General features: G+C 34.8%; 1 protein-coding gene across 1 annotated transcript in view; it reads right to left on the bottom strand.

The window, feature by feature from the left end:
- Positions 1-9,348, bottom strand: part of LOC148954401 (uncharacterized) — a 100,550-nt gene extending 91,202 nt beyond the window's left edge. The window contains exon 1 of the mRNA XM_089086445.1: positions 9,228-9,348. Within this exon, the coding sequence (XP_088942571.1) occupies positions 9,228-9,241 (14 nt within the window). The 5' untranslated portion in view covers positions 9,242-9,348. The remainder of the gene's footprint in view (positions 1-9,227) is intronic.
- Between the last annotated feature and the right edge of the window lie 8,037 nt (positions 9,349-17,385).

Below are 17,385 nucleotides of genomic sequence, written 5' to 3' on the forward strand. Positions count from 1 at the left end.
CTTATATTCTGAGTAACAAATGTCTCGAGAATGATATTGGTCATTTAAATGTAGTTATCAGAATGGTGATTCGGGAACATATCAGTTTTCATAAATAGTCAGAGAGCGATCTGCTCAATTTCTAAAATGGCCCACAAAGTAGCATTTCAGCTTTGAATTGTCTTTTTGTCAATTTCAGTTTTGAGATACAAGTTCTCAAATTCGAACTGGCACAGTGTTTTCTTATGGACGCGAAATCTAACCATACCGGTGTACCCGCCGTAAAGTTTACTGACGTTTCTAAGAGCTCAGATTTCCTATTAAAAAATGAAGGAAAATTTACAACTTTGATGGTTATATCGACAGGATTGCCACCCGACGAGGGAAAAATCCCTAAATTTCAGTGATTTGTTGGTTGATTTAGTGATTTTGCTCAATAATTTAGTGATTTATGTGCTGATTTAGTGATTTCTTTTGCTTAGAAAATATAAAAATCACTAGAAATAGTGTTAAATCACTAGGGGTGGCAACCCTATATACAGATCACAGTTGACTGACAGCTTCAAAAACCAGGTAAGTATTGACAATTTTTGATCCTAAGAAAACTACTATGCTGTCCGCGTTAATTATTTTTACTACTGTCCTTGAGAGATAATTAGAGGATATGAAAGAGTACAATTATTGCTTTTTCGAAAAGCAAAAATTATCCTTGAAACATAAAAAATATTAAAAAAGTGAAAATATAATTAAGAAAACCTTACTTGACCAGAAGCATAATATGTCTGTCAATAAGCAACCAGTTTTAAATTGTAATATATCAAGTAAAAAAATCTCATGGCTGACCACATTTTTTTTTGAAATGTGAGAATACATGCGCATAATCCAAAAATTCTGATTGTATTTAGGAAGTTTTTTTACTGTTATACATGTAAAGCTACCATTAATTGTTTGAAGATTGGCGATGAACTTCAAGATACTACATTGGAATAGATCAAACACACCGAGCACTGGCTTAAAACCCCCGTATTGGTTCTTGGATACTCCCTGCATTTGTTATGGTTTTGATCAAAATATACTACCTGTAGTTATAACTCTCAGTAGGCTACTGGTTTGTGATTTTTTCGAGATCATTGGATGCCATCTTCCTGATTTACTAAATTTCAAACACTTTACATGCAATCGAGACCGAACCCAGGATTTTTTTCAGAGAGGGGTTCACTCATTTTTTTTTTTTGGGGGGGGGGTCACACAATAAAACCACAAAAACGCAAACAAAATTTGCTTCTGTCCAGTTTTGTTACCATTGTACGAGCCCGACAATTCGTTCGGGGGCGGGGGGTCAAACCCCCGAACCTCCCCCCCTTTGGATCCGGCCGTGAGCACAATACTCCCTCTAACCTCCTGACTTTGGTTTCAAGATATATTATTATACATTACATCATACATGAAAACACTTTTAAAACTTTATATGAGTTAGAAAATATGATTTTGATTGTAGAATTTCCAATTTGTGTAACTTATAAGTTTGAAAAACTTTAGTTTCAAAAATACAGACTATGCTTCAATCATGTATCACATCTTTGTACTAAATCATTAAATCATCATCTTCACTAATTAGTGCCTCTTCCTTCCTGATACGATCAAACATAATCATATATACATATATTCATTCGTACCTTTACACCAGAATGTGTTTCGAAAGAGGGGAGGGGGACAACTCAAGAAAAAAACAGACTCGAATCATATGACATATACAAAGCAGCAGAGCTCCTAATAATATTGAGATTTATCGATGTAAATGATCAAAGTACCCCTCCCCCCGTACGTACCTGTATTGGTCGTTTCATATTAATCATATATAGAGGATAAATCCCGTCGGTAAATATAGCCCAGGCATAATTTTATCAGAGAAAAGCTTTAAAACCTTCTTTTGTTGAAACTAATTTTTTGAGCAAGTTCACTTTTGATGGTCGAGTGGAAAGATCCACTGCTGCTCAAAAGCGTCCGTATCTTGGACGTAATAAAATGGGTAATTCGTCGTCCTTTCCTCTTTTGCAAAAAATATCCCCTAAATCTGAGATCCTCCCCCTAAAAAATTTCGAGTCAGAAATGTGTATGGGAAGTATTTTATCACGAATTTGAACACCATTTATGCAAAGGATATCCGATCATGCTGTTACTATGAAACATACTTGAAGAAGGACACACTCCTTAAAAATCACACTCATTCAAATTGGAATTTAACTTCAGACTGGTGCCAGCGAAGCTTTCTAGGTGCGGTCCTGCGACTACGGTCTCTCCCAAAAACAGTTGCCTGATACGACCATATTCAGTTCAACTGTAAAGTATTTTGGCTTTTACCCGCGATTTAAAACAAATTATGTACTTTGTTATGCTTAATTAACTATTAAAGCTCCTGGATAGTTTTGATCTATTCTGTCGTGATTGGAGTCAAAGAAACTAGTCAAGAAGCTCAGTTTTCGGATAATCATTCTTTTAGTAATGTCATCGATAGCAGTTGATTAACCTAGTGCTTTGATAGCAATAATAGGTTCTAAGTGATGCTGTGGCTATTCAGTGAAGGAAAAAGGTCGATTTACTCCTCAACTATTCTTTTAAAGTAGAAAATATTTTTTGGGAACCCCTCCAAGTGCACTTTAATGTACAACCAGTTGCCCAAAGTCAGTCTTCCAAAGTTGGAAATTTCCTTCCAACGTTATTCTAGATTTTTTTTTTTAAGGAATAAATTGGTTGAGATAGATGTTATGTGGAGAAAATCAACAAAAATAAAGAGATGCATCTTTATTAAAGTCACCATTACCAACAGGGCATTGGCCCTCGGGTGACTGGTATCTGGGTACTCATTAGGACTAATCTGCTGTTTTTTTTTTGTTTTTTCTTTAAGAGAATCAACAAAAATTAAAGAGATGCACCTTTAACAAAGTCAGCTTTACCAATACGGTATTGGCCCTCGGCCTACTGGTATCTGGACACCCATTAAGGCTAATCTGGTGTTTTTTTTAAAGAAAATCAACAAAAAATAATAAGATACATTTTTTTCAAAATCAGTTTTACCGAAACGGCATTGTCCCACGGCCCATTAGTATCTGGGTATTCATTAAGGCTAATCTGATGTTTTTATTATGAATCACCATATCAACTATGTAACATAAAGTTGATGGCTTTACTGTAACAAAACTTGAAAAAAGTAAGTTATTATTATTAAGATTGTTGTTGGAAATACTATCACTGGTTCTAACAATTCGTGAGGGCGCAAAACCGCCTGCAGCAATTTTGGCAGCACAAAGCCCTGTCAATTTCATGACTAAATTTACGCCTTGGGTTACCAATCCTACGGAAGAAGATCTTGCGATAAGTGGGTTTGGACCAAAGTTACTGTCGACCAAATGTTGAACCAAAATTCCGTTTAAAAAAACCTCATTGATTAATAACATATATTTGTGAGATAAATGACATGCTTTTGTGTTTTCAGTAAATATGAAATGGTGACCTACAATATCTTTTACTGGGATTGAACTGTAGATACGAAGTGTAGATGAAGTGTATCTTGGTTCTTTTCTTTATTTCTAGTTTTCACTGCACTTCACTCAAATTTTTAAGGACTAATTTTATTGGCATCTGTAAAGATCCAGCTTATTTTTTTTTAAACCATTTCAACCCACGGCCGCATTTAGGAGGGGAAGGGTTGCCCAGTTTGAACCCTCATTTCCAAAATTATTTTCCAACTCATATGAAAATGACACAAATCCATGTAAACAAATTTTTGCTATATTTTGTAAATTTCTTTTTTCAAATTTACAGTTTACCAAGAAGTTTAAAGTGCTGATGAAAAAAATAATTTTTTCAAAATGCTAATCCGAGTATCATGCTTGACACACATTTATCATCTATAGTTAGTAAAAGTAATATCTTTCTTACTAAATACGACTTGGAATGACTCATTTTATTTGGTGTCTACAAAGGTCCAGCCTAATAACTTTTTAAAAACCATTTTTACCTAAAATCACATATTTCCCACAAGGCACAAAATAAATAAATAAAATAATAAATAATTAAAAAGCTTTGTCAAGTCTACTTAACATTTCCAATATCAAACTCTTAGTGTTTTAAACCTTTGTGTTTAATGGTATTTGAAACTGATTTTAGATACTACTTAATTAGACTATTAATTAAGTGTTTAATACAGCTTCCAGGAAATAGCACAGCTTTTCTTTTATATCGTATTTAGCATACCCCATTGGCTCTGAAAAATTGCCTAAGCAAATTTGTTAAGCTAAGGTTATATTTTAATTTAATTAATACATCTTAATTGTTTTTAAGGTTAATTAATTAAATTTTAACTCAATAAATCAATTTTAATTAAATAAGCTTTAGTTTAAATTAATTTTGTGAATAAGCTTAAATTTTTACTTGATTTTTTTATTACTAAGCAATGGGAGGCTTTTTTAGGGGGAAGGGATACAAAAAACTTACAAAAAATGCATCAAAAGTGTGTTGATGCAATTTTGTTATGTTTCTACGAGTTGGTGAAACATTTCGGAAGAGGGTTCAAACAGCCTAATCCCTCCCCTGAATTTAAGGAATCCTTGATGGAAGTATTCCTTAGATCTTGGAAATTAAACAAAACCATAAGCTTTTTGTTATCAAAAATTCATACTGTAGGTACTTATACGAAAAACTGGTTGATTATTGTGATAACAATAGCTGTGTCATAATAAAACGACTAATATTAGAATTATACACAAAAAAAATAAAAAGGCAAGACTAATATGGATATACAGGATAAATTGCTCAGCAAAAGTAAATATGTAGGCTAGCATTCTTTCAAAGCAAAAGCAAAAGTCTTAAGTGGGTTGACCCTCTTTACGGGCCAATAGGAACACGCTTCCTGCTTCATCACGAGTACATACTCCCCCCCCCCTTTATCTTCAAAATATTCAATAGGCATACTATTGGCTATTGCCAGGTAATAAACACAATAAAATTAGATCTTCAGCCTTAACATTGATTTAGACAGACGAAATTAAACAAAAGCGTTAAAAATCACGCTGGGGGCGTTGATGTGGCATCTACGGATTCTTTTATTACTGATCTAGCCTCTCCTATTTGACTAAGGAAATGGAAAATTAACTACTATCTCTTCGAAATAAGTTTAATTAATTGCGTAAATTTCGAGATTCGTTTTTTACTTCACCCGCTGTATCTTGGTCGATAGGGAGCAAATCTAAGACTCCGAGCTAAATGGAAAAAGAACATTATTCTTAATTCGATGACAACACTTTTTACTTACGCACAATACGACCTTATTAAGACTGTCGAGCAGGGCCGTATCTAGAAGGGAGGGGGGGTACCCGGTTTTACCCCCTTTCGATTCGTATAAAAGTAACAAAAATACATGAAAACAAATTTTTGCTGCGCTTTGTAAAGTTTTTTGTTTCCCCTCCTTTTCCCCGAACAAAAATTATAGATGCGGCCCTTCTATCAAGTTTGAGGCTTTACATAGAGGCTTACGCTACCAGCACTAGGTTTTCGTCGGCAACAAGAGGATCCTTGTCTGGAAAAATTAAGATGCTGCCACCCTTCTTCCTTAAAACCTTAGTCTTTTTAATTCGTTTTTTGGGAGAACACGAGGTTTTTTATATCATTAGCAGAATTTGTCACAATTGTATCCTTGCACGCAAAATTATATCCAAGAGGCAGGTTAGAGGGTTTGAACCCCTCCTCCCCCGAAATCTTTGTCTGACTCGGAAAAACTAACAAAAATGGATAATAATAATAATAATAATAATAATTTTATTATAAGCCAAAAAACAGGCCATACAGAACAGTATTCTTAATCACACTCCACAAGAAAAGTAACATAAATATCAAGTTTCACTCATTGATATCAACGCTTCATTTACAAATTTACATAACTGCCTGATTGACCTTTTTACAGTCGTTTTCAGGATCCCCGGGAACTCCAAGTTACCACCCTCAAAATACTTTTCCCTTAATAGAGAAAGTTAATGGATATTAACCAATTTCGGTGCGTTTTTTAAGTTTTTTTTTGTAACCCACCCCCGGAATAATCCTTTTATACCCCCCCCCCGCCGGCGAAAAAATATTGGATACGTCCCTGCTTGCGCGCATCGTTCAATTGTGAAGCAGAGTTTGAAGGCAACAGGAACCATAGAGATTTAAGGGTGGGGTTGACGAACTGGTCACTTGATCGGTGATGGAGCATTAGATTTCCTTTTGGGTCACCAGAGTCTTATCTTGTAGAAGATTATATCATGCGATTAAAGTTAATCTGCAATGAATACGTACGTACACATGTGCCTTTTTTTTACAGGGAGCCAAATTCATCGAAAAGTTATGAATAAATATGAAAACTGAAAAAAAACAGAGATAATCTCAAAAGATAGTAGAACTTCGCAGGGCCTGGTTCCTAAGCCTCTCCATCCAGCTCACGTGCCTAGTTTTCAGCTAATAGTCCCAGCTCAATACATTCGTCAGTCGGGTATCTAAAGGTCCGATCTCCATAATTATGAATTTTCAGAAGAGCCAAAAAAAAACCTCCCAACTTTTTATTTCCCCTCCGATAGCCATAAAACAAAAGCGGATTGATATGCAAAATCAATTCATTTCAATCTGTTTTTGTTTTACAGTTATCAGAGGTTAAATAAAAAGTTGTGAGATTTTTTATTTGCTCTTCTGAAAATTTATAATTATGGAGATACAACCTTTTGATACCCAACTAGTGATATATAAGAGTTTATCTTGGAAAGAAGCAACTTTTTTTTGACAGGGGAGGAGGGCAATGATTGAAAAGAAAACAAGGTTAATTCAATAAGAAATGATATAAAACGTAGCAAAAATATTGAAATATGTTGGGGAGACACGGGGGGCAAAGAACCCTAACCTGTGTACGTGTCTGGTTCCCTGAATTATTCAAAGGTCTAAATGATAAAGAACAACAAATTATATCCAGGACATGTTATTTACATTGCCCATGCATTATGAAAATGTCGAAGGGGTACATAAGAGATCATAAGTAATGTTACTCATACTGCCCAGGCATTATAAGTAATTTATCAACACAATTTTATTCTTCAATTCCGTTTTTTTTCAACTATTCATTCTGCTGCCGACCAGTTGCCACAATCCTATATGCGATCCAAATAATCACTAACACCCGACTCGATTGAAATTACCTCGTGTGCTTAAATCTGTTCACACCTATGTATCATATAAAGTAATGTGGTGAAATGGCCGCAACCACAAGGCGATCAAGTTTCGGTGAAACAGACGATTTCCCTAAGTCAAAGGCTTTCCATATAATCCAGCTTGGTAAGATCGATTTTATATATATATATATATATATATATATATATATATATATATATATATATATATATATATATATATATATATATATATATATATATATATATATATATATACAAAAAACAGCTAATTAAAATTCTCGAGGCGTTTGTATTTGATTCATCAAAATTAGGACTGCTGGCCAATGATCTGCTGAATGATCTTCGGTTTCGTATGACCACTGATTTGGAACAATCGGGAATATACCAAGGGATGGAGACTGGTACCTCTAAGATTCCCCCAAATCAACAATATTTATACTAGTTTCTACGAAATTGTTCTATTTTTCGCATATTTCACCTGTTTAATTATTTTTTTTTTATTTGGCTCTCCTTTTACACTCCTACCTCCCCAAAAAAAAAAAAAAAAAAAAAAAAAAAAAAAAAAAAAAAAAAAAAAATGAATTCATGGTTGCGTCCAATGGTTGAAAACCTTTGGAAATACATAGATCGAGATAAAACCAAAATAAGGTTTTACTATATTTTAAAACTCGTTGGCTATCTAAGATTTTTTGCTTAGTAGAGTATGGGTCAATGGGACGTATTCGAGCCAACTTGGTTCTTTTGCGTTGTAAAATGCCATAAGCGACATATATTTTGCAGAGAAGTCTCTAGCTATTCAATATGGTTACAAGATCTCAAAATTTAAGTTGTAACGAATCCCCTAAAAATATTTTTAAAACGGAAAAACAAACATAGCCGAGGATACTTCCAGGATTTATATTCGGGGGGGGGGGGGGGTAAAGAACACTTTGAAAACGCATCAAAAATGTGTTTATACTCATTTTTGTTACGTTTTTACGAGCCAGACAAGAATTTCGGGGGGGGGGGGAGGAGGGGGTTCAAAACCCGTATCCCCTTCACTGGATACGGCCCTGTTCGTACCTTTCCTTCTCAAGGAAAATACACATCCCACGTCATTCCACGTTTTTTTTTAAGTAAATGCTGAAACTACCATTTTTGGGATGTGTGGGACATCATAATCTTAGTGACACGATTTTAACCCCGTCACACTTTGCGTCGGGGGGAGGGGATGGGTTATTCTATTTATAAAATAGCGTGAAGTTTACCCTTCCAGTGACATCTGATGAGCATCTTCAAGCTTAATAAGTGGTACAGACACTGGATCAGAATAAAAAGTAAATTCTATTATCTTATTTAGACGTGACTCCATTGCCATATTAATTATGGACAAGGATAGTTCTTTAATTACGATTCGCTACCATGACTAATTAAAAAGACGGAAAATTGAAACCAAACACATATTTCAACTTTCACATCAAATTGCAATTTTATCACAAATGAGGTAATGTAGCTTTAAGAAATTCACGGTTAGCATTGCTGCAAAATAAAAAAAAACGACAATTTTTCCAGCAAGATGCTTCAAGTAGGTTTGACAGCTTTTATGACAAAGACGTAAAAAATACAATCCTGGGGAAAACTCAATAAAATCAGTCTAGAAGAGGCCTTAGCCTTAACAGAGATTGGAAGACTTTATATTTTAGCTACCTTACCTCATTTGTTGATAAACTGCTAGAAAATAGAGCCCCCCCCCAAGAAATTAATAAATATTGAATATTGTAGCGACACAGTTCCAGTCATTTACTCAAGGGAAAAAAGGTTGAGGAACTTTTTAGGTCAAACAAGGGGTCTAAAAGTGGATAAGCCCTCTATGGGGTTGGTTTTTTACTACCAAAAAATTTAGTTTTCAGATCAAAACAATACAATCAAGCAGAGCTATTGAAAAGGGACAATTCGTATGTGTTGTCTCCAAACTATTCGCTACACCGTGTGCATGCGAAACAGCCATTTTCTAACCTAATCCGATAGGGCTTCTTAAAATATCATTAAATAAAATACCTGGAAATACGCATTTTTGTTATATCCAACTAATATTTAGTAAAAACAATGAAATCCTCAAATACACCACTGTTTACCCTTAACCCGCCTTAGCAAAACGCAGCTAATTCGGTAAAGGCTGCTTAATGAATGAAAACCCGAAAAAAGTTTTTTATTTCCCGACGCTTGGGTAGCATTTCATGCCCAAAATCATTAAGCCAATGGTGAAGCGCTATGGCAGAGTGACGCATGAATATCAAACATTTCTTTTCATTGAACAAAGAACCGCCAAAACTAAAGTGGAGTCGAAAGTATTTAAAACTATACTTAAAGAGAATAGATAGTTATTCATTAAACGAAACTATCAATAGTAATATACGCCAAAGTAGGGCTTCCAAAAGGATTTTTAGGCCCTTGCTTGTTTCAGACACGAAACGCCTTGTAGACCTATATATTTTTTCAAACAGTTCGTGGTAACAAAGCGTAAGTAAGGAGCAATCCGGCTCAATAGTAACCGAAAATCTAAACAACAAAATTTTGATATCAATTGATATCAAACAGTAAGAAAGGAGCGACCCGGCTAAATAGTAACCGAAACTCTAAAAAACGGAAATTTGATACCAGTAGATACATCAAAAGAATCGGATTTTTATGCTGATTTCAAATATATAAGTTTCATCAAGTTTAGTCTTAACCAAGTCTAGTCTTAAAAGCCACGTGCCGGAAAAACTTGCTCCTATTTTTTAAAAAAGGAAGAAAAAAGCCCTAAAAGTGCTAGAATGATATTGAAAATGACACCATCAGATTCAGCGTATCAGAAAACCTAACTGTAGAGGTTTCAAGCTCCTATCTGCAAAAATGTGGAAATTTTTATTTTTTTTCCAGAAGAAAGATCCCGGATGCGTGTTTATTTTTTTTTTTTTTTAGGGGTGATCGTATCGATCCAGTGGTCCTAGAATATCGTGAGAGGGCTCATTCGAACGGAAATTAGAAGTTCTAGTGCCCTCTCTAAGTGACCAAAAATTGGAGTGCAACTAGACCCCCTTCCACGCTCATTTTTTTCCCAAAGTCCCCTAATCAAAATTTCTAGATAACCATTTTGTTTCAGCATAGTCGAAAATCTAAAAAATATACCTCTGAGGATGACTTCATCCCCCACAGTTCCCGGGGGAAGGGCTCCAAGTTATGAACTTTGCCCATTGTTTGCACATAGTATTGGTTATTGGGAAGTATACAGACGTTTTCATGAGGGATTTTTCTCAGGGGGGGATTGGAGGAGGGGGTTACATCGGAGGATATTTCCATGGAGAATGTTTTCATGGGGGAAGGGAAATTTCTGTGAAGGGGCGTCGGATTTCCAAGCATTATTTAAAAAACGATCAGAAATTAAATAAAGAAAAACAAGTTTTTTCAACTGAAAGTAAGGAGGAATAATAAAAGTTAAAACTGTAATATTGTATGTGTATCTAATGAAGAATAAAACTTATCTTATCTTATATTAAACGAACAAAATTTATTACGTATATGAGGAGGTTTATCCCCTAGTCAATACCTCGCTCTTTATGCTAAAGTTTTTTTTTTAGTACTTTCAAAAGAGCTATTTATTCTTATTAAACGGCCTTTGTGATTCAGGGGTTTGTGAGTCGAACAAAATTCGAACTTTAACGTTAAGAGCGAGGTATTGACTAGGGGGCGAACCCCCCTCATATAGGTAATAAATTCTGTTCGTTTTAAGTTTTAATGTTGCTCCTCACTTTCAGTTGAAAAACCTTGTTCTTTTATTTAATATCGAAAGAATCGGCTTATGTTGCTGATTTCAAATATATAAGTTTCATTAAGTTTAGTCTTACCTATCAAAACCTACGAGCCTGAGAAAATTAGCTTTATTATCGAAAAAGGAGGAAACATCCCTAAAAGTAATAGAAACATAATGACACCATTAGATTCAGCGTATCAGCGAACCCTACTGTAGAGGTTTCAAGGTCCTATCTGCAAAAACGTGGAATTTTCTATTTTTCGGCAGAAGAAAGATCACGGATGTGTGTCCTTTTTTCTCAAAATTGTCCAATACAAATTTTCAGATAGCCATTTTGTTCAGCATATTGAAAGGCCGAATAACTATGCCTTTGGAGATATCATGACCCCCACAACCCCCGGGGAAAGTTCTTTAAGTTATAAAATTTGCCCATTACTTACGTATAGTATTTGTTATTGGAAATTATGCATACATTTCTCCGAGGGAGGGGGAGAGTTTTGTGCTGGGGGGATTTTCCACAGGGAGAATTTTCCATGGGGAGGGAAGTTTCCAGGGGGTGAATTTTTCAGGGGAAATTTTACGCAGGGGGAATTTGCCAGAATATCTATACGAAATTCTTCTTATGTCTTGCCTTCTCTTTGCCGACTCAATTTTACGCATCGAGATATTAAGGCAATTGTACAGGGTAAATTTTCGACAGGATGAATTGTCTAGAGAATATTTTTGTGGGGAGGAGATATTTTACCGTGGAGGCGGAACCAGATTTCCTGGCGTCATTTAGAAAAACGATCAGAAATTTCATAAAAAACATGTTTTTTCAACTGAAAGTAAGGAGCAACATTAAAACTTAAACTAAAAGAAATTATTATGTATATGAGGAGGGTGTGCTCCTCCTCAATACCTCGCTCTTTACGCTAAAGTTTTAATTGTAACCCATTTATTTAAAAACGACTCCTGAAACACCAGGTTCGTTCAATTAGTACAATAAGAAGCTTTTTTTTTAAAGTACTCAAAAACTTTAGCGTAAAGGGCGAAGTGTTGAGGAGGAGCAACCCCTCTCATGTATCAATAATTTCTGTTAATTTTAAGTTTTAATATTGCTCTTTACTTTCAGTTGAAAATATTTGTTTTTTATTTAATTATATTTAAAGGCACATTTTTTTTATTGTAGTAATTTACTTTTAATCTATATTAAAAATACACTAATGTCTTCAAAAAGTTTGAGATATGTGAATAAAATATTGCTATTTAAAATTAAAAATGTCTTCATATTTTGATTCACAAAAGATTATACCCAGGTGCGTACAAAGAGAAAAATTGAAAAAAGACCAATCTTCCCCGCTATATTTTGAAAGTAAATTCCCCCCCCCCCCAAAAAAAAAGAAGAAGAAGAAATGTTACCTGACACCACTGTGTGCAACAGTATGCTATTTGAAACAAATTGGTTAACTCTAATAAGGTACTGAACCCCTGGACTTAAGGAAGTAATCGTTACCGTATTTAGACACGGAACAAAATTATAAATTTGACTTGCATTTATTTTCGTGGAACTTTATGTGGGTGTGAAACGGCACCCACACAAAAGCTTATTTGGAAGAAAGTAACATATTTGGAGGAAGGGCGGAGAGGGAGTAGAAAAAGTTCGGTTTCATTGAAAAATATCTATTTTCGTTGAAGAAAATCGCAAAAACAACAAAATTACCCCTCCAGATTTTACAAATGCATTTCCTCCCCTATATTTCCATGATTTGACACCAGTGGCGAGAGGCAGCTGCTGAAAAGAATACTATGAAATATGAGGAAAATATAGTAAAATGTTTTATATAGAATTTATTTACTCCGGCGAGAATGATAGGCTGCATAGACAGGGAGTAGGGCTCATGATGAATAAGGAAGCCGCCAAGTCTTGTTTAGGTTGGGAAAGTAAAAATAATAGAATGCTAGTGGCTCATTTTATGACTGAAAAGTGCAGGGTATTAGCCATAGTAGCATATACCCTTGTACAACCAATTAATGGAGATAGTATTGACTCAGATGAATTTTACTTACGGCTACAGGAACAAATCGACAGGGTCGATTTATGAAATATGGTCGATTTATGAAATATGGTAGAAATATGGTATTTTTATTTGGAAATTTTAATGGACAGGTTGGTAAAAATGGGTTAGATGGTATCTTAGCCTTGGTAGAAATTAGGTTGGTAGAAATAAGGATAGATGGTATCCCAGCTTAGGTAAATTTGGTGTAGGAAAAGACAACAGCAATGGTTACACACTGCTGCAGTTTTGAAAGTATAATAATCTAGCTATAAACAATACATTATTTGGTCATAAAATGGCCAATAAGTCATCGTGACATTTATACAATTGTAAGACAGCTAATCTTATTGATGATGTTATTGTGGACCGAAGACTGGCAGGATGGATACGCTATAGAAGGATATATAGGAGTGCTGGTTTTGATCATAGGCAGCGCAACAGCGCTGCCTAATTAAAGAACGATGTTGGCACAACGTATTATTATTTTTTCTTTTTGGTCTTAGACCAGGGCACGTAGTTGAAAGTTTTGGAAATTAGGTCTTTGAGAATGACACCCCCCCACAACGCTCAAGTCACGGGCTTTAAATTATGTCTTGGGTCTATATAAGTTTTTTTATAGAATGCGTTGTTGCAGATATTTCAAAAAATGCGCATGCGATGTAAATTAAAAGTGATAGCGTCCTTTTTTGAAGACGAAAGTAATTTGAGGGCAACCAACACCACTTCCACGCCCACCAATTATCCAAACACATCCAATCAAAATTTTGAGATGGCCATTTTGTTCAGAGTAGTTGAAAGGTCCGGAAATTATATCTAAGAGTCTGACACCCCCCCCCACCTCTCAGGGGAAGGGTTTTTAGTTATGCCCTGGGGGCATATAAGGTTTTTATTGAAATCTTTGCCGTAGAAACATGAAAAAGGGCTCATTCAATTGAAAATTCAAAGGGCTAGTGCCCTCTTTAATAGTCGAAAGTGATTTGAAGGCAACTAACCCCCTTCTCACACCCACCTTTTCCTCAAACATATCCAATCAAAATTTTTATGTATCCATTTTGTTCAACGTAGTTAAAAGTTTTAGAAATTAGGTCTTTGAGGATGATAACCCCCTCAGAACCCTTGGGACAAGGGTTGTAAGTTATTTCATCGGGGCATATACGGTTTTTATAGACAAAAATGCTGTCGAAACTTCAAAGAGGGCTCATTCGATTGGAAATTAGAAGGGCTTGTGCCGGATGGGATGGTTTTCACGGATGGGAGGTTGTCATCTGTACAACAGAAATATTACCTGAAAATGTCACCTTCATACCTTCACAGTTTGAAGATTTTGAGCTAGCCAGAAGACACAATGTGGATTCATTTAATGAAGCTTCTACGGTTACTCTAACTAACGACAATAATAGCATTAAGTTGAAACTTTTAGGGAGTATAACTTTTAAGGCACTATATGACATACAAGGACATAGGCAGCGATGTACTATCATAGCTAGTAATATCATTGATATTATAAAGGCGCTAATTTGATTGAAAATGAAAAGTTCTAGTGCCCTCTTAAGAATAAAAAATGATTGGAGGGCTCTTTAGCTCATAATTTTTCACACTTCCAATCAAAATTTTAAGACGGAAAGTTTTTTCAGCATAGCTGAATGGTCTCGTAACTATATCTCTAGGCTTATTGGGTAGGTCAACCCTCCCCCCCCCCAAGTTATGTAATTTGCCCATTATGCTTAAAAAATAAATGTCGCTTTATAATTAAATAAAAAAAAACACTGTTTGTATGCTGGTTGCTAATAAGACATCTCAGCAATATAACAAGAACAGCTGGGTGTATTAAGTTCGAATTTTCGGGGCTAATTCTATTACTACTTCTGCTCTTAAGATTTTACTAAATCAAAAGAGTGTAATTGTATCCAGGCTGTGAAAGAGCATATATATAATTTTTTGGGACTGGTATTAACTTTTAAACATCAGGTCAACTAGAGGATGTATATGACTAAATTAAACACTATTATTTAAGAGTTTATGTTGCTAAGAATTGCTAAAAAAGTTTCTCCAGCATATAAATAGCAGGCTAAACTATAAATTCTTAAAGGAAAACCGGAAAGATTCAAACTATTATTTTCTTTTTCCCTGAAAAAGACTATGTCAATATAAAACGAACAGAAATTAATTAAAAAAAACTTTTTCCACAAAATAATTAAAAAAGTAAAGAACTCTATGAAACCAAAAATGAACAAAAATTGAATCAAATAATCTACCAAGCATGCAACTACCACAAATCAGTGTCGATAAATAAATGAAACCCAAAACGAACAGAAATTAAAATAAAGAACAGAGTCAAACTCAAAATGAGCAGAAATTAACGTGAGTAAACGGTTCAAACCCCCTATGCTTTCTAAAAGCCAGAATATAATTTTTACTTTACTGAAAAATATTCTTTTAAATATTTTCACTTTTGTAACTTTAAAAAATTAAAAAATAGTTAAGATTTTGAGGAATAAATATCAGCATGTGTATATTAAACTGACAATGCATATACATTTGAATTGTTTTCAGTGAAGTACAAATTATATTCTGGTTTTTTACAAATCATAGGGGTTTTGAACCCTACTCATATTAATTTCTGCTCGTTTTTAGTTTGACTGGGCTGGGCACAACTTACAACCCTTATCCTCAGGGGTATGGGGGCGGGGGATTGTCATCATTAAAAACCTAATTTCCCGAACTTTCAACTACGTTGAAAAAAATGGCTACCTTAAAATTTTGATTGAATATGTTTGGGGAGGGATGCGTGAGAGGGGGGTTAGTTGCCCTCCAATCACTTTCGACCAGGGCACTAGCACTTTCAATTTCTAATCGAATGAGTCCTTTTTCAGGTTTTTACGAAAACACTTTCTATTAAAACCATATATGCCCCCAGGGCATAACTTACAACCCTTGTCGTATTGGCTGTGGGGAGAGTGTCATCCTCAAAGACATAATTTCCGGACCTATAAACTACGTTGAACAAAAATACTATCTCAAAATTTTGATTGGATGTGTTTGGGGAGATGGTCTGTGTGCCAGGGGGATTAGTTGCCCTCCAATCACTTTCCAAGCACTAGCCCTTTCAATTTCCTATCGAATGAGCCCTTTTTGAAGTTTATACGACAACTCTTTCTGTAAAAGCCTTAGATGCCCCCAGGGCATAACTTATAATACTTGCTTTGAGGGCTGTGGGGGGGGGGTCGAAGTTTTTACGACAACTCCATCGATAAAAAGTGCCCTTGTCTAAAAGAAACCAAAAATCAATAAATAAATAATACATTGTGCCAACATCGATCTTTACTTAAGCAGCTTTATTGCGCTGCCTTTGATTTTGTTGAAATATTGAAAAACAGATTTTACCCCTCCCCTCAGTTACTTAGAAATAAATTTATGTAGAAATACATATTTATCAGAAATACATTTATGGATAGATTGCATATTATAAATTGTATTGTCAACTCCTAATCAGAGTCTTATGTAATACTTCAGAAACAACTAAGTAATGGCCGTTTTTAGCACCTATGCCTTTCCTGTTAATTAAAATACGGATAAGAACAGGTACACACAAAACAATATTACAACTCAGAGCAACTTCCTTCAATTTCAGCGCCACAAAGGAAGATGAAATTATCCTATTGATGCTTTTGAGGATCAGGAAACGCATTTAGGGAGGTAACATTTATTTGAGTTAATAATGACATGCAGGTCCATAATCATGATGCACCTCAGTTTTGCTTGGAAGAAAACTAAATTACAAGGGGCACCCAAAAAATATCTAACAGTGATAAAAGATGTTTTTTTTTAATTAATAGTCACGGTCTCAGCAACATCACTTGATTGCCGATAGTCTCACAATTATCATTTTTTTATAAGTGAATTAGTCTTTTCCATCAATTCACACCCGGTTCTTTTTGGCATTTAATAAAAAAAAACAAGTTTTTTTTAACTGAAAGTAAGGAGCGAAATTAAAACTTAAAGCCAACTGAAATTATTCTGTATATGAAAGGGGCTGTCCTCTCCTCAACACCTCGCTCTTTACGCTAAAGTTTTTTATTGTTTACAAAAATTCAGTATGTGAGACAGAGTCAAACTTTAGCGCAAAGAGCGAGGCGCTGAGCAGGGGACAGCCCCTTTCATATACGGAATAGTTTCTGTTCGTTTCAAGTTTTAATGTCTCTCCTTACTTTCAGTAAAACAAACTTGTTTTTTTATTTAATTTCTGAACATTTTTGAGTTAATGCAGTTTTGATTTTGGCTCACCGTACATGAATAATTAAATTGAAATTTGCATATTAATTTTACTTTTTTTGGCTAAATGGCTTTCTCAAAATTTTGATCTGACGTAACTTACAAATTAACT

This window comes from Artemia sp. Qi Xiang Cuo, chromosome 3, assembly GCF_049724085.1.
Source record: "Artemia sp. Qi Xiang Cuo chromosome 3, ASM4972408v1, whole genome shotgun sequence".
In the NCBI taxonomy this organism is placed as follows: Eukaryota; Metazoa; Arthropoda; class Branchiopoda; order Anostraca; family Artemiidae; genus Artemia; species Artemia sp. Qi Xiang Cuo.